General features: G+C 36.4%; 1 protein-coding gene across 1 annotated transcript; it reads left to right on the top strand.

Annotated features, from left to right (window-relative positions):
• Positions 1-2,904: 2,904 nt before the first annotated feature.
• ak7b (adenylate kinase 7b) lies at positions 2,905-23,640 on the top strand. The gene is made up of 18 exons (XM_030126467.1): positions 2,905-2,999; positions 3,161-3,337; positions 3,427-3,535; positions 5,299-5,393; positions 6,087-6,197; positions 6,712-6,795; positions 8,652-8,740; positions 8,875-8,965; positions 10,959-11,036; positions 12,301-12,450; positions 12,549-12,677; positions 14,649-14,751; positions 17,925-18,053; positions 18,171-18,224; positions 19,969-20,166; positions 21,400-21,620; positions 23,354-23,512; positions 23,592-23,640. The coding sequence occupies exons 1-18, from the start codon at positions 2,922-2,924 to the stop codon at positions 23,628-23,630; spliced, it is 2,094 nt and encodes a 697-aa protein (XP_029982327.1). The 5' UTR covers positions 2,905-2,921; the 3' UTR covers positions 23,631-23,640.
• Positions 23,641-23,796: the final 156 nt, after the last annotated feature.

The raw sequence follows: 23,796 nt of genomic DNA, 5'->3' as shown, positions 1-23,796 counted from the left end.
CAAAACATTTAGTAACAGACAGAATCTTGTTAGAATTACACTTACTGCTCTTAAGACGTTTCAGGTTGTTCATATTGGTTCAGGTTATTTACACTTTTTGCGAAATCATACTTTGTTTTAGTGTAAATACATGAAAATATTTACATTTTGAAAGAGAAAAAATTGGAGTTGTCATTATTTCTATGTTATTATGATAGTATTTTACTGGTCCTGCCCACTTGAAATTGGATTGGTCTGAATGTGGAACCTGGATTAAAAGGATTGTTAATATCTGAGTGTAATTTTTGCATTTCACAAATTCATCCTAAGGGCCAGACTGGACCCTTTGGCGGGCCGGATTTGGCCCCCGGGCCGCATGTTTGACATCTGTGCCCTAGAGGGTCTGACGTCCCTCTCCAAGGACCTGGCTAGGAACTCTGGTGTATATGACCCCTCCTCCGGGATGTTTGAGGGGTGGGTTGGTTGATGGACCGGACTGATAAAGTCTTTGATGCTTTCTGTGGGGGCGGGGGTTGTTTTAATTGGCTGTATGAGGCTGCTGTTGTATTCTCTGCATTAGGGGACTCATCCTCTGTTGGATTGAAGCCGCTACCACCAAAGTGAGGATCTACCAATTTGATGATGATGATGATGATGATGATGACGATGAGGATGATTATGTCCCTGATGATACTGACACTGAAGCTGAAACTGAGTCCTCAATGACAGTGAAGTCAACAAATTATAATGCATACTATGAAAATCTAACTGAAGAGTAATATGTTGGTGCCTATGGTTAAGTTTTTCTTTTGCTAAGTTGCCATTTTATTAATCACATGCTTGCTATTGATGCATATACACATATAATATGAGAATTTTTTTAAAACTTTTATTAATGATGTCATTGATTGTATTGTTATTGATTATTACACTGGGTTACAAAGAAATGTTTTTTGCAAGTTGTCTAGGTTTTTTCAACTGAATTAGGACCATTTTGCACCGCTAAATCCAAAAATGACATCTGTTTTTCTCAATCAGGTCAGGTTTTTTTGCTAATTTGATTTTGAAAAATTTGATCTTCTCACAAAATATAATAATCAATACCAAAATAAGATCGGTAAGCACACTTTATGAAACTTGTGACTTGATTCCTGTTAGGTACAATGGTGTATTCACCGCAGATGTAGCAGAATACGTCAGGCTTATTTTTGCAAGATCTTCTAGTCGAAGCCATTTCATTCACCTGTAATATTAAAAAAAACAATCATAAATTGGCAAAAGTAAAATCTTCAGAACTCGTTTATTGCAAGAAATATGAAAGAATTTTGCATCATATGATTTTGAAAATGCCCATAAATGTAAGAAAAAATGTTAAAAAGCCAATATGTAGCATAGTTCAGAAAGTTGACCTGATTGAGCAAAATTAATGTGATTTTTGGATTCAGCACACCAAAATTATCCTAAATCAGCTCAAAAAACTTAAACAATAAATTTGTTGTTGACCAGTGTTATCAGTCATTAATCAGATGAATCACACGCCTTTATTGTTATGATTGAATTTTTTATTTTTTTAAAAATTATTTTGTTTAATGCTTCTTTTATATTGAACTAGAAATAGTCTAAACAGGAGGGAAATGTTATCAAAAATACAATGTTAGACTATATTAGAACATATACACTATGTAAGAAACAACAATCCTTTAAGTTAGTCGGTCAGCTGCTGCACCTGCTGTACGTACTTGACTCCTTGCAATTCAACTCTTTTGATTCGAGAATCCAGCGACTCTGTGTCTTGTCACTCTTGAATTTTTCTATCAATACACATCTCTGAAAAAGAGGTGCTTTGTAACATTTCAGTTGAAATACCATTTTCATATTATGAAATGAAATACAACTTTAATCTCCAGTGAGGTAAAATGTAGTTTAAAATATTTTGATAAGCTTTATGTGATGGACAGTGTTGCAAGTGTAGGTAAGTTATGCTTGCTCATTTTTTGTTTTTATTTTTGTCTTCCCTTTATGTATTTTACATAGTCATATATTTCTGAACACGTTGTGACCTTTTGTTTTTCTCTTTCCTTTGGGAGCAGGTCTTTTCGGACCCTGAATGTTTGGAGCATGTGGTGGTTCGTATACAGCAAAAAAAATAACAAGTTTGTCAGGGGGAAGGATTATACAATTATTATAATACAGTGTCCAAATCAGAACAAATACTGATGGTTTTTATAGAATTTTTGTTTCCAGATTTATCTAAAAGCTTTAAAGTTCAACATCTTTCAAAAAATGAATAAAATTTGGTTTTGTGTTACAGAACTTACATTTGTGAATGAAAAATTTAGCAAGTAAGAGACATAAATTAATTATAAAAAATTTTTTTTTTAACCTCTCTGTGACCTTTCCTTGAAAATGACAACATCTTGACTCAGAAAATGGAGAAAAAAAAAAAAAAAAAGTCGTTTTTGGTCTGTTTTTCCATTTCTGTCAGGTATTATTTATTTATTTATTTATTTATTTATTTATAATTAGAAAGCGAAAACAAAAATCAGTCTGCTTTTTAAAATTTGGTTTATCTGTTTTGGCACTGAAAAAGAAAAATGCCTTGAAATTAAATTTCAATTCTTTTATTATAAAACGAAAATCAGTTAACCACTAGTTTTTCTTTTGTCTCTGAAAAGAAAATCCAGTTACTAAAAGATGCACTGACCCTTTTCCTTCCAGCCTACTCCTTTTTTGTTTTTTATGCTTATTATAGTTATTAAACTGAGTGCAATGATTAATGCACAAACCTAAAATGAATTCATTCATTCATTCATTTTCTGCCAGTGGGATGGGAGATCACGTGGCCGCGCGCGGGGCCGCACGAGCGCGCATGTATCTCTATGGCTACAGGACACCAACAGCTCTTGCTAACAGCTGAACTTTCGACTAACTCCTAGCAAAAGATGGACACAACCAAACCCTCGCCCATACGTGTGTTTATCAACAACATAGACTCGTATGCGTCTAAATACATAGCCAAGGTAAAGCCTGTTTATTGTGAAATGTCAGAAGTGAAATTCCAGACTAGACTGGATGGTTAGTTGTCAAAGAAGCCTAGCATGACTTTTCACTTACTATGTACAAGGTGAATGACACTATGTGTACAACTGGAGTATCATATTCATTTCCATCTCCTTTGCAGTTCTTGTCTGAATGTGTTTTCGGGGCTCAAGCGTCTGAGGGGGACACGGAGACAGAGGAGGAGGAGCAGGACAGATTAATGAAATCAGGAAGCAGCAGACACAAAGCCTTCCAGATAGTTGGAAGTGTGTGTGAACAGTCTGAGGAAGAGAAACCACATGTGCTGGAGGTGTACTCTGTAAGGATTCTGCTAATATACAGATAGGTTCATTTAACACTGGGACTTTTTTTTTTTTTTTTTTAATGTGTTTTTCATGTCTTTGCAAGAAACCTAAGAGGGATGAACTTCTTATAAAACTGCTGGACTGTGACGTTATAATCTACAACATTACCCAGCATGCCGATCAGGTGGAAGAAGCCTGCTGGGCTGTTACAGGTAGGCATGTCTCACTATTCTAGTTTTCTGACACTCTTGTAGTGGAAAGTTACATGTATTCTATATATCTTTGCATGCAGGGCCGTAACACCAAATTCTGGGCCCATACACAAAAAGTCCTGATGGGCCCCCCCCAAACACACACACACACACGTCCACCCATCTGCCAAGGGCCTTACCCACCAACACAATGACTATATCACAGGGCTAACATTATGATTTAACCATAATTCGCAAGTCTGCTTAAGCTACTGTATAAGAAAACACAACCATGCAAGACTGTATTTACTAGGCCTGTAATGGTACACACCTGTTCGGTTCGGTACACAGCTGTACCGAAACGGCACAGTATGTTGAGGAAAAAAGAAAAAGGAACGAAAGACGTTGTTTGATGCGGAACTTTAAATCCGTGCAAGTTTCATACGGACATATTGAAGGACGCGCACATTGACCCGAAATACGAAATAGCAGCTGATATAAGGTAAAAAAAAAAAACAACAAATATGATGTGAACCTGGAAGGAAGAGACAGGAGACCCTCCACCATCATTACAGTCCTGTTTGGATCAGTTCAGGTCCCGGTGAAAGACAACAACGAGGAAAGAGACGGTGATAAGACAGACGTTTGGCCCCTAGGAACTACAGTAGTTCTAAAACACTTACACTAGCTCTGTCTGTCTCTCTCTGTCTCACACACACACACTGTATAACAAAGGAGTAGAACCCGGAGTTGGACGTTGAAAGAATATAAAGTTTCACTTTCGTTTCACACCAGTGTTAGTTACGTTAGTAATGGACCCCCCCACCCCCCTGGCTCCGACCAAAAGAAAAAAAACAAGAACAAAAACATCCCCCCGACAAATCGCACCCTGCACACACGTACGCACGTACACAAAATGGCCTAAACAGTTTGCTCTCTGTCCTAAAATAAATAATTTGGTTAATTTTTTGTTGTCAAAGTTGCTCTTCAGTTTGTTTAAAGAGAACACCAGTTTGTCCTCTTGTTAATGTTGCACTTCATGTGGAATTTTTTGGGTATTTTTATCCAGATTGTGAATTGACATAACTGTGATTATACAAAATTATACTCAAAGACACTGACCGCCTGAAAATATCTTTTATTATTTTGAGGACAAATAAGTACAGTATTATTTTTTCCATACCACTCTTCACTTTGGGTTGGTTGGCTTCCATGGTTTTGGCCAGTCTACTATTTTCTGCAATATTGATTTGCTCTGAAATGTAATATTTTCTGCAATTTGGGAACAATATTCACATAAATATTTAAAAGTATAATCAAAACAGCAGAAAATGTATTTCGTAAAAATATCACCAGGATTTCAAACTAAATGTTTTGTCTGTTATTATGTTTGCAGATTTGCAGGAAAGCAATGAAACAGATTGCATGCTGTAGGTCTTTCTATTCACACTGAATAAAGTACATCTTTCTGTTCTCAGCACTGCTTTATTTTGCTCAAGGGCATTCTCCCAAGCATCAAACATCACTCCACTCTAGAGCTCATATGGTTCCATATTGAAAACTGTGAAAACTTATCTCATTATATATAGATCTTTTTAAGTTGACTGAAATTATTTTATTATTATTTTGTTTGTTTTTATTAATACACTGCTTTATATGCAGGAGTTATCTGTCAGCTCCACATGACGCTAATGTAATTTAACTGTAAAAATGTTATCATGTAGATGTAAGTACCATATGAATAAATGGGGAAATGACTTTTCTTGTGTTGTGTTGTGTTGTAGCTCTCCACAGTGAAATGGACCATTTTCCAAGACCGAAGATGTTCATCCTCATGTCCACAGTGATGACCTGGGCCTGCAGTAAACCTGTTGATGCTGTGAGTACATCCATACCATCCCTTTTATCGTGATATCATTTATGTTATACGAGTCCTTGGATCCTTATAAGAACTATGTTAAGTTGCTTTCTCTAATTCCATGAGGCCAGTAGTCAATGTTACAACTACATGGACTGGTATGAAATAAAACAACTGTTGTTCAAATTATGTGATACTTGATAAAATGGTTAAAGGTACAATAGGACTACTGAAATAGTAGTTACCTGCCACTCCCAGAATGCATTTCAGTGTTAAATACATGTTTACTATGTTGAGGAAAGAGAAAATACAGACCACGACATAAATCAGTTCACTTTTCAATTGTTTTTCACTTTTGGATCAAATAAAATCATTGTGTTGATGTAGTTTGTTTGCAGCTGCAACAAGAAAGCATTAAAAAGAACGGAGAGGCAATGAAGACAAGCAATTCAGGAAGCGCCGTCTCAAATTTAAAACTGGTGTTTCTTAGAAATGTTATTAATTATTACAAATGACTAACTGATTAATCATTCTAATGTATATTATTGTTACTGACAATTGCAAAATTATAAGGAGCATTTTAACTGTGTGACTTTTTCAGTAACTATAACCCTTAGAAAATTGTCAGTGTTAAATGTATGACTTGTCTTGTTTTCTCCAGTATGTTTACTCATGTTGGTCATGATTAACCTTCTTGTTTGTGTTCTCTTACAGGACGATCCTGATCAGCCTTTTACAGATGAGCTTTTACAGAGACGAAGAACACATCCCAACTTCAAAGCCCACACTGACGTAGAGAAGAGGGTGGTGAAAAAGGGAAAAACTGTTAGTGTTTGTTTTAAAATTCAAAGCGTCGATTTCCACAGTACTGTGGGATTACTTTCTCATTAGTCTATTACCACAGAGCCAATCAGTGCCCTCGTTATATCATGTTTAGAGGTAACCTGTAACATGTCCCCCTGCTGCCACAGTACTGTGGCAATAAGCATCACACATGCAATGGGCCTATCTGTTTACAGGAAAAGGCTATGGTACCAGTTACCAGAAGCTGGTTTGTGCGCCTATTCACACTTTCAGTTTCAGCATGTAGACAAACAATATGAAACGTGGCAACTATTTTGGCTCATATGAGGAATTGCATGAGGTTTTTGATGAATATAAATCAGCCACTGGGACAGCAGAGTGCAGAATGGGATCATTTGATTGGCTCTGTGGCAATAGACAAACTGATATTTCATGCCACAGTACTGTGACAGTAGCTATTGTGTTTAAAATTTGTAAGTGCTATCGAAACTTTCAGATTAATTCATACCACCTTTTATGTGGTTTGGCTTTGCAGAACCGAGCTCTGTTCTCCACCTACGTGGTGGTGTCAGGACTGCAGTATGGAATGGGAGAGCAGCTCTTCCATTATTTTTTCAAGGTAATATATCAATAGTTGTATAAATGAATGTACTAACAGGTGTGTTATAGAACTAGATGTGTGTTGTTTTTTTTTTTGCAGAACAGAAAAGGGACCTTTTATTCTAGCTCTTTGAGCACCTAGAAAAGCTCTATATGAATCCAATCCATTATTATTATTACCCCACCTCCTAAAGGGGAGGCAGGGAGTATTGTTTTTGGTTCAGTTTGTTTGTTTGATTGTTAACACTAGCAGCAAAACTATTGGTTGAATTCATACCAAACTGGGTTTATAGATTGCCAGTGACCCAGAATAGATGTGGTTACATTTTGGGAACAGTAGGTAAAAGTTCAAATTTTTTATTCATTTTTTAAATCTTTTTTTTTTCCCATTTACCTATATTGGGCGAAATTTCACATGTCTATTAAAACATCAATTTTGTTTCAATTTACTTCAAACTTGGCACATATATAGAGGCAACTGATATGCTGACGTCAGCACATGCATAGACATGATGACATCAGCTGGATTGATGCCAAAATAAGCTATAATATGTGCAAGGGGCGGGGTTTGTTTTGACTGGCACCACTTTATTATTATTATTACACTTTTGCCATTTTAGCCAGCTCTTTAGAGGAGTTTCTCTTAAACGATAACCTTAAATTTTCCTCCCTTTTATCCACCATTTTTTCTGAGTTTAGTTCCATCTTTGTTTTGGTGCATAAGCTAAAACTTAAGCCTGATTCAAGATTGTAAAAAATTTTATTGTCATTTCAGTAGATGACCAAGACATACAGAGAACTGAGTTGTTTCTCTCACACCTGTTATTAAAACCAGGTCGTTATTCAAAATGAGAATGAGTTGTCAACTAACTTACCAGGTTAAATAAATAAATAAATAAATAAAACAGCCAATAATAGAAGAAGAATAAATAATAGATATAAAGAATAAACTATAACAGAATATAAAGTGTATTTATAATGGCAGTGGTAGTGCAGTACAGTAACGGTTCTGAGGTGAGTAATAGATCAAAACAGCAGCACATATGGCAATAGTATAATGTTTGTAATAAAGTGCAGTAGACAGTCAGCAGCTAATGTAAGAATATCACTGAATGTAAATGTACTAAAGCAGCTGATGCTGATGGTTTAAGAGAGGGAAAGTCTCAGGTTAAGTCTAAGTCCATCTTATCTTTTACCACAGACACATTTTCATGGATAATTAGTTTGTTTAAGAGCTGATTTAACCTGTCAGAAGTAAAGGTGACATTAGAATGTTGAACCTGCTGTAAACCCACAGATTTCCTCTTTTATCCTGTTTGTGTTACATATACAATCATAGTGTGCGCTTTGTAAATATATAAATTGTAATACTTTAATATTGGGAATGGACCCCGGGAAGACTAGTCACTACTTTGATAGAGACTAATGGGGATCCTTGAATAAAGAAATAAATAAAGAAATAAAATTCAACCAGTAAACTCAAGCCTTGGTGCTCTATAAATAAATCTGTGTTGAATTGAATCAAAACTCAGAACAAAATTTTAAAATGTGAACACTCCTCAGTCAGAATGTAGAGGTGGAACTGTTTTATCTGAAGTACAATTTATACCTTTTACTTTTTCTTAACCGGATTAAAGAAAAGGAAAAGTCCTCCAAAGCATGGGAGAGTAATTCTGAGTATTTTTCCCCTGTTCCTGCTCAAGCTTATACAAATAATAAGTGTTTTAATTTTTCATTGAAATAAATTCTGCTGATAATACTTCTTTGCTTTTATTTTCACTTTACATTTTTAAAACTACTTATACAGTAACATAGTAATTTTACTGAGCCTAAACATCAGCCTTCTTTCTCCTCCTTCATACTGTCTTTTACTAGACGTCGTGGCTGGGACAAGAACGTGAAATACCTGTATTTGGAGACGGTTCCAACATTGTCCCCATGATTCACATCAGTGACTTAGCATGGTGGGTGTCAGACACAAACATGTACCTACCACATATATACACAAACCCAAACAAGAACACATACAGTCATTTCAGCAAGTAACAAGAAGATACTATTTACTTTATGTGTGTGTGTGTGTGAATTTGTTTGTAAGTCTGATTCAGAAAGTGATTGAACAAAAGCCGGAGATGTACTACATGCTAGCTGTGGATTATTCCAACAACACCATGGAGGACGTTGTTAAGGTGTGTACCATCTGATCATTAACCCATAAAGACCCAGGCCCAATCCCAGTTCACCCCTTGCCCCCTCCCCCTTGGCCCTTGCACTTGGCACTACCTCTTGAAACGGAGTTGCAAGGGTTAGGGGTTGAAATATTCCCCTATCAAATAATACAACCCTTCCAGACCTGTTACGTCATCAGCAGTCATTGATGCCGCTATAAACAGATGCGACAACTTTGTTTTTGAAAGAATTCCCCATGCCGTCAGCAGCTGTAACCGTCTCTTCTATCGAATGGGCTTTGGTCATCTTGTTGTGGCTATCAACTATAACCCGCAGAAATGTGAGCTATAATACATTGAAACGACATTAAACGGACGATCAATTGATTAAGTCGTTTACAAAGAAAATACGTATACAGGGTGTCCCAAAAAAATGCATACACACTTTAAATAATTATGAAGTAGGTGTTTATTAAAATTCATTTAATTTTCAAAATGTAATAGACAAACATCATTTTATTGTTTTGTCACCACCTGTTCTCAAACTGACGTCCGTTGTGGTCCAGACACTGCTGACAACACAAGGCAATGGAATCACACACATCACGAAACAGTTCCCTTGGTATTCACGTGCACTCACCTTCAATGGCTGCTCTCAGTTCAGCGACTGTTGCAGGTCTCATAGTGTAGACTTTGTGTTTTAGATACCCACGTAAAAAAAGTCTTGTGTGAGGTCTGCTGAACTTGCCAAACAGGTGGATTGGATGGAGGGGTTTCATTGAATACCCTCTGTGTTCACCAGAACACATGTATTGAACCATGTATTTTCTTGTATTTAATTCACTGGTTATGTAGATGTTCATAAAACCTTAGATTAAATTTGAGGGTTATTACATCAGAAACAGAAAACCGAAGAAAAAGTGATTTTTTAAGCAAAGATATCAATAACTGAACATAAAAACAAGTGTCTCTATCCACTGTCATTTATCAAACTCCAACTGGTGAATCAATGTTGTAGATGATGATGGTGTTTCCACAGAAACTACGCAGCCTCTGAACATCCAAATGGGTCATATCTGATGACCATGAAAAGATGACAAACTATTTTACACCAATTATTACATGTATTGATAGGATTAATGGTTCAGAAGGTATTAAACATTTTAGATCAGTAGATGGTTTTGGTCGCCAGTCGCTGTTTGGGTCTTTATGGGTTAAATTAACTGTTAAAAGTTGAAATATGTGTTTTTAAAAACCCTGTTTAAGTCAAATTACAATACTTGCAAAATGATCATCTAAGACAGTGGTTTTCAACCTTGGGGTCGGGACCCCACGTGCGGTCACCTGAAATTTCTTGTAATTGATAAAAATAAAAACTTACTAATAAAAAATATATGATGAGTTGACAGAGACAATCACAATCTATAAAAGATGTGACAAACTGTGAAGCTGAAACTGAAGCACTGTGGTTTGGTTTAGCTTTCAAATGTTCATTGTGGTCGGTTTCAGATGCAGCAGCTCTTTCATAATTCATAGTTTGAGTTCTTGTTTGTTCAGTATTAATTGTCAGCCTTGTAAATCCAAGCTGGACTGACTGTACATGTACTGACCAAGGAAAATAAAATTCTCACTTTGTGCAGTAATCTACACCTGGCTTTTCTGCCTCCGTCCATAATAATATACATTATATAGACTAAATGTCGTCTAAAATTAACGTTTATTTGCAACATAGTATCGCAAAGTATTACATGATCAAAAACTAATTAATTTTTGCAAAAAAAAAAAAAAAAAATCTCTGTTATGAACGTCTGTGGTCACCAGAAATTTGTGATGTTAAAATGGGGTCACAAGCAAAAAAAGGTTGGAAACCACTGACCTAAGACAAATGAAGTGTTTCATCTGCTAAAACTAATAGTTACTCATTAATATACCATTAATCAATCTAACACATGAAAACATGATCATATAAGCATTCTCGGTGGTTTTTGATGATTTACCGATGTTTGTCCCACAGGCAGTCTCCTCTGTACTTGGACCAGGGAAGATCCAGAAGAAGCCACATGAGGAAGCCTTCCTTATAGAGGACATGAGTGTATGTGATTCCTTTAAAAGTACCTTGTCTTTACTTTAGAGCCGCCTTTGAAAAACAAGACTGGGACACAAAATGATCACTAGCTATTTTTGTTGGTTAACCATTTAAAATGAATGAAAGACATGTTTGTTTGTGTATATTAGAATTTGATAGAATAGAATAGAATAGAATAGAATAGAATAGAATAGAATAGAATAGAATAGAATAGAATAGAATAGAATAGAATAGAATAGAACAGAACAGGTGTGAATGTGAGAGTGACTGTTGTTTGTCTCTATATGTCAGCCCTGTGATGAACTGGCAAAATGTCCAGGGTGTACCCCGCCTTTGCCCCTATGTAGCTGGGATAGGCTCCAAGCGACCCCTGTGACCCTAGTGAGGATAAAACGGGTTCAGATAATGAATGAAGAACAGAATAGAATAGAAAAGAATAGAATAGAATAGAATAGAATAGAATATTGTTTTTGCTACAGGAACAGTAGAACTCCATTTAGCTGCTCTGTCTCTGATTACCAGCAAACACTTAAAGTGCAAGAAGTATAATATATATAATATAAAATATGTATACAGGGTGGGGAAGCAGAATTTAGAATGAACATTTAGTTGTTTTTTCTCAGCAGGCACTACGTCAATTGTTTTGAAACCAAACATATATTGATGTCATAATCATACCTAACACTATTATCCATACCTTTTCAGAAACTTTTGCCCATATGAGTAATCAGGAAAGCAAACGTCAAAGAGTGTGTGATTTGCTGAATGCACTCGTCACACCAAAGGAGATTTCAAAAATAGTTGGAGTGTCCATAAAGACTGTTTATAATGGAAAGAAGAGAATGACTATGAGCAAAACTATTACCAGAAAGTCTGGAAGATACTATTAAAGAAGAATGGGAGAAGTTGTCACCCGAATATTTGAGGAACACTTGCGCAAGTTTCAGGAAGCGTGTGAAGGCAGTTATTGAGAAAGAAGGAGGACACATAGAATAAAAACATTTTCTATTATGTAAATTTTCTTGTGGCAAATAAATTGTCATGACTTTCAATAAACTAATTGGTCATACACTGTCTTTCAATCCCTACCTCAAAATATTGTAAATTTTGCTTCCCCATCCTGTAATGATAAAATATACTTGGAAAGAAAAAGAAATAGTTGAGAAAATCAATATCACCTTTATACACAAGACTATAATAGCACTTGTCTTATCTCAGGCCTGGAAAGGAATCCATTGTAATATTATATCCTGTTATGTCCTTTTTGTAGGTAATGGAGCTGGACTCCCTGACGGTGAACCTGCGGATGGAGTCAGTCCACCTGAAGGACCATCTGTCCATTCCCTGGCTGTGTGAAGCAGGTCTGGTAGAAAACATAGACCTGGTGGTGGAGGAGTACCGGCGGACCCGAGGACTGCTGGTAGGCACACATCCATGTCCCCGTATGACGCATTCGGATAACTGGTGCAGGTCCTCATTAGGTTGTAGTAGACATGTCATGGTGTGTGCTGTGTCCAGCCCATCCATCTGTGTGTCCTGGGTCCTCCAGCAGTGGGGAAAAGTACAGTGTCCAAGCAGATCTGTGAACACTACAAACTCCATCACATCAGACTGAAGCCCACCATCTCTGAGGCCATCGCAAAACTGGTGAGTGGATCCAAACTCACATAGAATCAATGAGTGTGAGTCACATCAAACTGAAAAGAATAATAAAACTACATGTGGAACAAAGGAAACAGGAAAAATATATGTGGAAGTGATTTTCTACTACTACTACTACTACCACTACTACTACCACTACCAGTACTACTACTACTACTACCACTACCAGTACTACTACTACTACTACTACTACTACTAGTACTACTACTATTGCAACTACTACTACTACTACTACTACTATACTACTACTATTACTACTACTACTACTACTATCACTGCTACTACTGTCTCTACTACTAGTACTACTACTACTACTACCACTACTACTTCTACTACTACTACTACTACTACCACTATTACTAGTACTACTACTACTACTACTACTACTACTACTACTACTACAACTACTAGTATGACTACTACTACTACTACTACTACTACTACTACTATACTACTACTGCTACCACTACTACTATCACTACTACTACTGTCTCTACTACTACTAGTACTACCACTACTACTACCACTACTACTTCTACTACTACTACTACTACTATTACTACTACTACTACTACTATTACGACGACTACTACTACTACTATACTACTACTACTACCACTACTACTGACACTACTACTACTGTCTCTACTACTACTACTACTACTACCACTATTACTACTACTACTAGCACTACCAGCACTACTACTATTACGACGACTACTACTACTACCACTATTACTACTACTACTACAACACTACTACTATCACTACTACCACTAGTACTACTACTACTATCTCTACTACTACTAGTACTACTACCACTACTACCACTATTACTTCTACAACTATTATCACCACTATTACTACTACTACTACTACCACTATTACTTCTACTACTACTACTACTACCACTATTACCACTACTACTACCACTACTACTATCACTACTACCACTAGTACTACTGCTACTATCTCTACTACTGCTACTACAACAACTACTACTGCTAGTACCACTACTACTACCACTGCTACCACTATTACTACTACTACTATTACTACCAATACTACTACTACTACTACTACTAGTAAAAACTGTTCATTTTTAATTTCAAGTTGGAAATATTGTGTAATTCTTCTTATAATAATGTCTTAGTAGCAAAATAACAATGTACAGAAATATGTCTAAAACCCAGCACTACAACAGTTCAAAGTATATGAACCTGATTATCATTAATAAAACTGAGTGTCAGAATTACAGACTGATGACATGTGTTGTAGCTCTGTTATAATAATCATCTACTATTAGTGATCAGTTTGGACAGAGTAAGAACAAAAGTGGTTTTCACTGTGTGTATGTCTTTTGTGCAACTGTTAAACTGATTTACATCTTAGTGGTGTTGTTTTTGCTGTGTTTTGTACATCTACTATTGTACACACAGAGTTGAAGAGTACAAAATGCAGTTGAAACAAAGGTTCCCCTGCTGTTTTTCAGATGTTCAATTCCGTGCATTTTCTCTCTTAGTAATAGACACTTTTATTGCTTGATAAAAGCTCCCCGTAGTCTCTTAAATTGATTGACTAGATTGACGCTAAACACTCAAACCAGAGCCATTTTAACAGTGTGTGACATCAGCTGAAAACAACCTATTTTATATAAGTTGTGTTTGGGTGCATTTTTGTTGGCTGTTTATCGTCTAACTGACGCTGGACAACTTTGGTTTCAGCACAACTTTGGTCACCACCCACTGTTAAGAAAACCATCATCTGTCTCTTTAGCTGTCACCAACTTGTCACTGCATTTTTATTATGGTGTAGAAACAGAGAGGGCTGCACAGTTGGTAATAATTCTCGGGGGGTCAGAAAGTTTCACATGTCAGACAATGATTTAATACATAGGAATATGAAAATATGTATAATACGGCTATACCTGTCCTTCCATTCCATTCCCATCACCAGGAGGAGGCAGTGAAAAACACTGATTCGAATGCAGAGAATGAGGACTCTGCAGAAGCCCAGGAGCTGCTGAACAACATACGAGAGAGTATGGAGCAGAATGGAGGTAAACACCACTACTTAAACATTAGAACAGTGGTTCCCAATATGGACAATGACTTCAGTGAATTTCAATGTCCATTGGAATTTAAATTTTTCATTGCACTTCACTTGACTATCTTAATTTAATGGCATTTTGATAAATAAAAAGTTGTTTCACTTTTTGTAACATGAAGAAAACTACTTTCATATCAGTAAAGAGATAAATATCAAAGGACTAAACTAATTTTGTTAAATAGTCTATTTAGTCAGCAAAATTTAACCCTCAAATACCTAAACAGCCACTACCAACCAAAAGGATCTACTTATCTAAAATCTTTTTTAGAACATTTGAGCCACTAATCCAGTGGTTCCCAGCCTTTTTTGGCTCGTGACCCCATTTTAACATCACAAATTTCTGGCGACCCCAGACATTCAAAATGGAGAAATTTTTTTTTTTGCTAAAATTAATTTGTTTTTGATCATGTAATAGTTTGCAATACTATGTTGCAAATAAACGTTAATTTTAGTCAACATTTAGTGTGTATAATGTATATTATTATGGATGGAGGCAGAAAAGCCAGGTGTAGATTACTGCACAAAGGGAGAATTTTATTTTTCTTGGTCAGGATATGTACAGTCAGTCCAGCTTGTTTTTACTTTTTTTTTTTTTTTTAATTTGATTTAATTAAATTTTTATTTTATTCATTTTTTTTCAAGCTTGTAATTACAAGGCAGCAAATTAATACTGAACAAACAAGAACTCAAACTATGGATTATGAAAGAGCTGCAGCATCTTAAACCGGCCACAATGAACATGTCTTTTATGTGTTGTGATTGTTTCTCTCAACTCACCATACATTTTTTTATTAGTGATTTTTTTTTTCAAATTCTATCAATTACTAGAAATTTCAGGCGACCCCATTAGAATTCCAGGTGACCCCATTTGGGGTTGCGACCCCAAGGTTGAAAAACACTTCATTAGGTTCTGCCATTAGAACAACCTGTGTACACTTCTTAACCCATAAAGACCCAATGCTACTTTTGCGACTGTTTCTCAAATGGATTTGTCTGTAGAGTTAACCTTTCTTAAAGGTGCCCTGCCACATCTATTTCATGACTTTTGTGGTCATGTCTGAAGTTCTGCTACGGACTCTGTAACATTTTTTATGTAAAAAATGCCTTGGTTACCGAGTTTCCATCCATTCTAACGTGGTATAGAAAGCCTGCTGGAAGACTCAGCTGGATTTTCGTCAGTTCTTATGAATATTCAACATGTTAATCTGTTTGACTCTGATTGGCTAACAGCTAGCCAACCAGCTTTAATAATTGACCTGATTTCTCCGCTCATTTCTTTTCAGTGGCCATAGCAGACAGAGGAGGTAGAGGTTCATTTTCAAATTCGCTACATAACACAAACACCTATGGACCTAACAGATTTGAAAAATACAAGTAAAAATAGATTTGTGTGGTAGGGCACCTTTATTTGATTTATCACCATTTAATATAATATTATCCTCTGTATTTTACATTTCTTCAGTGAAAATCGTGTATTTTCCGATATTTAATTTACTGATCATGTAGATGTTCATAAAAGCTCAGATTGAAGTTTGGGGTTATTATATCAGAAACAGAGAAAACTGAAGAAAAAAAAATGACTTTTTCAGTAAAATCTACCATTAACTGAACATAAACCCAGTGTCTCCATCCACTGTCATTGATCCAAGTCCATGGGTTTTACTGCTGAATCAATGTTGGAGAAGATAACAGTGTTTCCACTTTGACTATGAAGCCTCTGAATGTACAAAAAAGACACATGTGATGCTGTTGAAAAGCTGAAAAACTGCATTTTAAAAGAATAATTTACATGTAGTGATAGGGTTAGTGGATCAACAGGTATTCAACATGTTAGATCAGTAGATACTTTAGGTCACTAGTGGCTGTTTGGGACTCAAATGGTTCATGTTTTAAACCATGAAGCAAACAAATAATAGGCCCCTCAGATCAAATGAGGACAGGACAATGAACACCGGACTCCAAATGAAAGCTGCCATTACTCTAACTCTTACGCTAATTCTTTATTACAACTTCATGAGGACAAACTGTGGATGTTGCCTGTTCTTTTCCCCCCAAACTTAGCAGTTTTAACTCAAAGACTAGAAACCTCTGCCAAGGCAGCGAAATTCCCCAGAACAACACACCGCTGCCAGAAACCGCACTGGGTTCATGGAGATAACATAATTTATACAAATTCACTTAAGACATTGTTTTGCATTCTGGAAGATAGTGGTACAAAGATACCTCTGTAACTTAGCAACTTCAACTTTTTATGGTAAAACTCTTTGTACTACTTGATCTTTATGCTATACATACAGTACTGTCTTAAGCAGCCTTTAGCTCAGCTGTTTTTGCATGACCACGCATATGCATTTCTAAGTCTCTGTTGTAGTCTCAGTATATGTCCAACTGGAATATACAGCATATATTTAAATAGTGTTTAAAACAAAGCTGCAAAAAAAAATAAGAAAGAGAAATATAAAAAGTGTAGAAGCCATTTGGGATCATCTAGACAGAGAAAAGGATAAAAGACCTTGAATGCCTCAGGGACATGTGTAATATAACACAAAATTATTTAAGAAAACATCCAGACAGTCGACCCAAGACAGTTGAAAATTTACTGAACCCAAATGGACCATATTTTTTAGTTTCATCACTTTTTTTTTTTTTCATTATTATTTTAGGACATTTTTGACCTGATCTTTGACCTAGAATATCCAAAATTAAATCCAATACTCCTTCTCACTGGAATACTGTTTTTGTAGTTACTGTTGTTATTACTATTTTCTTGTATTTTATTTCTTATATGTGTACTTTCGGTATCAGCTCTACCCAAGGGATCAATAAAGGTCCATCTAATCTGATCTGATCTGATCTGATCTAATCTAATCTAATCTAATCTAATCTAAAGTCACTCAAAAAAATCAAGACAAATTGTCTAAAATTGTGCACACTAGATTCTGACACATAAACAGTCAATGCTGGAAATAATGAGGTAGTAATTACAGTCAAAGATTGAGAAAGATTTACATCACTTTCAACAGAATGCACTGTAAAAAAACAAAACAAAACAAAAAAAACAATCTAGTGGTGCAAAGAATAAATGCAAAAGTTTTTAACATCGTATGTTCTGTTTTCCTCCAGGCCTGTTGGATGACCAGCTGTTGGTGAAGGTGGTGAAGGATAAGCTGATGTCTAACCCCTGTAGAAACCAGGGTTTTGTCCTGGATGGTTTTCCTAAAACCTATGAACAAGCCAAAGAGCTTTTTGACTGTGAGACACACCCACACATGGTTCCTACTACACTGCATGTCAAAATAACATTTGTGTGTGTGATTTAACTGGATGAGTTTCTGTGTCCTCTGGCTCACTTTTGTTTGTCTTTTTTAGCTGAGGAAGGTGAAGAAGAGGATGGAACATCATCAGACAAGAGCATCCTTCCAGGTTAGACAGTGTGGAGGGCTTTTCCCTCTTTTTTTCCCTAAATCATCTTTGCCTTTAAAGTAGGGGTGTCAAACTCTTTTCCTTTCAGGGCCACTTTCCGCTCACTCTGATCTAAAGTGGGCTGGACCAGTAAAGTATTAACAAAATAACCTCTAAATAATAACTCCAAATTTTTCTCTTTGTTTTAGTGCAAAAAAATAACATTAAAGTATGAAAATATTTACATTTACAAACTATCCAAACAAAAAAGATGTGAATAACCTGAAAAAACTGTTACAATTTTAACAATATTATGCCTCACCTAATCATTTACAAATATGCATTACAAATCTACAAAGGTACAAAACATTTAGCAACAGAATGTTGTTAATATTGAGATATTTCAGGTTATTCACATTTTATTGTTAAAGGAAAGTTTGTTGATGTAAATATTTTCATAATGATTTTTTTCACATTAAACCAAGAACAAAATTTGGAGTCATTATTTATAGGTTGTTATGGTGATATTTTACTTGAGATCATATTGGTCTGTATGTGGAACCTGAACTAAAATGAATGTTAAAGCTCTGTATGACTTTCGTCACCAATTTTTCATCAAATCTGTAAAACCCCAGTCATAGCCTATCGTGATACTTAGGCTATGACTCGGGTTTTACAGATTTGCTGAAAAATTGGTGATGAAAGTCATACGGAGCTTTAATGTCTTAGTGTGATTTTTACATTTCATAAATTCATCCCATGGACCAGGCTGAACTCTTTGGCAGGCCGTATTTGGCCCCTGGGCTGCATGTTTGACACCCCTGCTCTAGGATAGTGGTGGAGTTCAAAGCTTATGGCTACATAAACAACAAGCAGGAACTCATGCTTTCCACTCAGTCTTGCTCACTGACTGCTGCTTGTTTATTTGCACTCAATCACCCGGAATCAGGTACGTCACTTCTGTCTGACTGGCTGCTCCCCATGGGTTCTGCTCACGCCTGTAATTCATGTCCAGTGTGGTGCATTTATGGTGATTTTTTGCTGAATTTGCATCTCTCTTGCTTATTAAGTAAAATACAAAACACAACTAGTGTTCAGAGAACGCAAACCTCCGCCAAGCACCCCGAACAGTGTGCATGTGTGGATCTACTGTTTCTTATTAAATTAAACAGTTTCAAGGTTGTTCCATACAGCAGAAAAAGTTGAGGCTTGGTACCAGTCATGTGTATGTCAAATTACATTAAATGCCAATCAATATTTGTTGAGTTATAGTGAAAAATGCGTCATAAATGGGATTTTCATTGTTAAATTGAAATGTCCACAGAGTCCACATTCCACAGTGGATGTGGACAATTTTGTGCCAGCTACAAGATATTGTTATAAGCTACGGGTGGATCAAATTGGAGGCTAATTGGAGTCGTTTTGAATTTTTTATGAAGTTTTCAAAAATTGCCCAGTGATGACAGATAGGAAAATTGTAGATTTTGTGACCTTGCTGTGACCTTGAACTTTGGCCTACTTGGCCCAAAATTTAATGGGTTGGTCCCAGGGCCTAGGCCTATCTGTGGGTACAATTTGGTAAAGATGGTTGGAATAGTTTTCCCGTGAAGTTGCTAACAAACAAACAAACAAACAAACACACAAAGCAAAGTGATCACAGTACATCCTGGCGGAGGTAATTAATGTTGTAAACATGACCAGTACAGGTCCACTTTAAACTTAGAGTGTTGTAATGTTTGTGATGTTGTTGTTGTGTGTGCTGCAGAGTTTGTGTTTTTCCTGGATTCATCTGACACGTTCTTGAAGGATCGGGTGATGAACTTGCCGGAGAAGTTAGTGGAGGAGAACAACTATCACCAGGAACACTTCCTGCAAAGACTGGCAAGATACAGAGAGAATAATATGCAAGATGAAACTGTAGCCACTTTCTTTGACGAGGTGGACATCACTCCTCTGTACATGGGTAATTCAGGAAGCATGACGCCGTAACATTTAACTGCATCATCACGTTAGTCTGTTGGAGTCACGTCTGTTTTAACCAGTACACGTGTCTTCCACATATACACTCATGTGCTGACATCAACAACAATTATGTACCTAAACTCACCTAGTTGGGTCCTTCTTTACCTATGTAATGGATATTACAGTGTCATAATGTTGCCAGTGGTTTTTTTTTTTTTTTTTTTCCTATATTTTGATTAGTCTTGTATATCCAGACCCATCTCCACACTTTGTCAGAGGAGCACTAGATCCCTGGAGATAGGTCTGGATTATTCCACTACCATTTATAGTGGATTCATGATTATCCACTGGTACATGTATGTTTACATATACTCTTACATTTGCATGTTTTTATACTACTTTTATATTTTTTAAATGTTACCCTTTCATACAGCATATCTCTTATTTGGACATATTTTCGATTGCACACTATTTTGTATTTTATATATATTTTTTAGAAATATATCTGCATATTTTGTGTTATTTAGATGTAAGTGCACTGTCACTGGTAAAGACCATCTGCAATTTTGTTATACAACTGGTATAATGATCTATTCTATTCTATTCTATTCTATAGTTCTGCAAATTTGGGTCTTTAGTTTTCTTAAGTTTCATAGCTTTCTTAAATCACACTCATCTTGGTCAATACTGAGTCCAGGTTATAACGAGGCCCCCAACAGCAAGGGTATATCCCTGAAATCCCCACAATCCTCTGCTATATAATAAAGCAAACAAATGACACAATCTACATACAATGTACAATCTGACATTAACTAAAGTTTGAGTAATAAGGAAAGGATAGATATTTTTGGATGATTGATATAAACCAAATTTTAGCTTGACTAACCTACTATACCTATTAATAATGTCCAAAAAACAGATTTTTCTACAGAAGTGCCACCATTTGGACAAATGATAATATTCATGAAACACCTAAAATCAATAGGGTTATTCCCCTAGGCGTCTACCTACGTTGGTGCTAAAGGGGAATAGTTATCACATTCACAGAAAGGATATCCGGATGGAATAATGACAACAAAGACAGTTGGAGCTGGTAGATACAACCTTAGGAAAACACTTCTTTATTTCTTTAAAGGAGTCGAACATAAAGAGGCTGATATAGATGATTCTCTGATGTGTAAATAATCTTCTGTACAGATTATTAATCGCTGACTGCCTTGGTTGTCGTCTCCAGAAATCACCAGCAGCGGTGAACCAGACTGTCTGCTCCTGATCCAGAAGATCTTGGACACGGTTGGCCAGCCCAGAAACTACGGCACCAGTATCCAGGAGGTGAAAGAGGAGGAGAAAAAGAGGACTGAGAGGAGGATGAGGCAGGAGGCTCAGGAGAAGGCAGAGGAGGAGCAGAGGGAGACGAAGGAGGCCCAGCAGAGGGCTCAGAGATGGGAGGAATGGGTAAGAGGATGACCCAGAGTACACATCAGCGGAGAGCTTCACACCTTCAACCTAAACAACACTCACTAATGCGCAAATGTGAGCTTTAAAGGGGTCATATTTTGCTAAACCCACTTTTATTAGTCTTTGGTGCATTTATTTGTGTGTTTGGACCCTAATAGTTCATAAAGTTTGAATTTGAACCCTCCAGGTGCTGCAAAGCCATCTTTATGTTCATTTTGGCAAAGTCGAGTGGATTTCTACAACCTGTTTTAATTCCTGCTTCATTTGTTACGTCTACAACTAGTTACGTCACATTTGCACATATAAGGTCAAGACTTCCGTCAAACATTTCTCTGAGTATGACATAATTGTCAGCAGCAGTGGTTGTAGTCCATACTGAAAATATGTCCAAACTTTGAGCCGATTACCTAAAATGTTCAGTTGTTGGTTGTATTAACAAACACAAGTCGCTGAACGGGACAGAGCAGCACAGCCAACATCCTGGAGGGGGTGGGGTCTGAAGTGGCTCATGTGCATTTAAAGGGCCAGTGCTCAAAACGACCTTTCTGGTGTCATTACTCAGAAATAGGGTTGAAGATGAACCTGTGGAGTTGAATTAATGAAGAATTCAGACCCAAGCATAGTGTTTACAGCTTATGTAGACCACAGAGAAATGTTTTAAAATGTATAATTTACATTTAAAAGCTAAATATCACTCCTTTAAAGGTCCAGTGTGTAAGATTTAGGCAAATCACAATCAGAATACTTTTAATCCCAGGGGATTACAGTTGGTCCGTGCGAGTATAATAACAAGTAGAAGGAAAGAAATTATCAATACTACCAGATATATACTGTATATGCCCATACATATATATATTTTTTTTAAAAATTAAAAACTGCAAAGGACATTCCATAAAAAATAAATAAATTCAGGAAAAAAACTTTTGCATCACACTTTTTGACCAGAACCATCTACAGATGCAACTGTTTAATACCTGTTAATCCACTAATCCTATCAATCCATGTAAATAATTGGTGTAAAATACAGTTTGTCATCTTTTCATGGTCATCAGATATGGCCCATTTAGACGTTCAGAGGCTCCGTAGTTACCGTGGAAACACCGTCATCTTCCACAACATTGATTCACCAGTAAAACCCATGGAGTTGGATCACTGACAGTGGATGGACACACTGGGTTTATGTTCAGTTATTGATAGATTTGACAGAAAACGTCAGGTTTTCTTCAGTTTTCTCTGGTTCAGATGTAATAACCCTCAACTTTAATCTGAGCTTTTATGAACATCTACATGATCCGTAAATTAAATGTGGGAAAACACCTGATTTTCCGTGCAAAAAACACAAAATATAGGACATAATAGTACAATAAATGTTGATAAATCACATAAGAAAGGTCAAATAGAGAGATTAATGTATTTGGAATATCCCCTTGTGGGACTAATAAAGCCATATCTTATCTCTTATAAAAGCAGCTCTGGGCCTTTATGAGATATACACCTATTGAAACAAAATTAGAACAGCAATTTGGACAATATGCACGAGACAAACATCAGTATAAATCAAACAATAAACATAAATAGGTTTGTACATATATTGTGTGAAATTATAATGATGTGATTGTAAGGTTGAAGTTTAAAATTAGGATCTAACTGCAGAAAGGGAATATTCATCCATGTTGAGTTCTTTTTTTTTTTTTTTTCTGCTCTATTTGGACTCATGATGTCTCTTTCAGACCAAGCAGTTGCAGGAGGTTCGACAGCAGGAAGAGGATCTGCTGGAGGCCCAGTCCGCCCCGATGAGGAACTACCTGATGAACCACATCATGCCCACTCTGACCCAGGGCCTGATGGAATGTTGCACAGTCCAACCACAGGATCCAGTGGACTTCCTGGTAAAATAAGTATTCAGTTCACCCTATTTTTCCCTTTGAGGACAAACCTGATCATCTGTTTGTTTTTGTCTTTTTCCAGGCAGAGTACTTGATCAAGAACAACCCCTTAAACTGCTGAAATTAAAGGTAATTCCTTGTGGTTTTATCCGCACACAAAACTCAGCGTTGTCCTCCATCTCTTTATTTTCCTGCGCTCTTCACAATATTAGACTAAAGTCAATTAAAAGCAGCAATTCTATTAGAGTTTTTGAGTCTTGTCACAGCGTTTCAGCCATTGTTTGCCA

Source organism: Sphaeramia orbicularis, chromosome 22, assembly GCF_902148855.1.
Source record: "Sphaeramia orbicularis chromosome 22, fSphaOr1.1, whole genome shotgun sequence".
In the NCBI taxonomy this organism is placed as follows: Eukaryota; Metazoa; Chordata; class Actinopteri; order Kurtiformes; family Apogonidae; genus Sphaeramia; species Sphaeramia orbicularis.
This window is presented reverse-complemented; position numbering and strand designations above follow the sequence as displayed.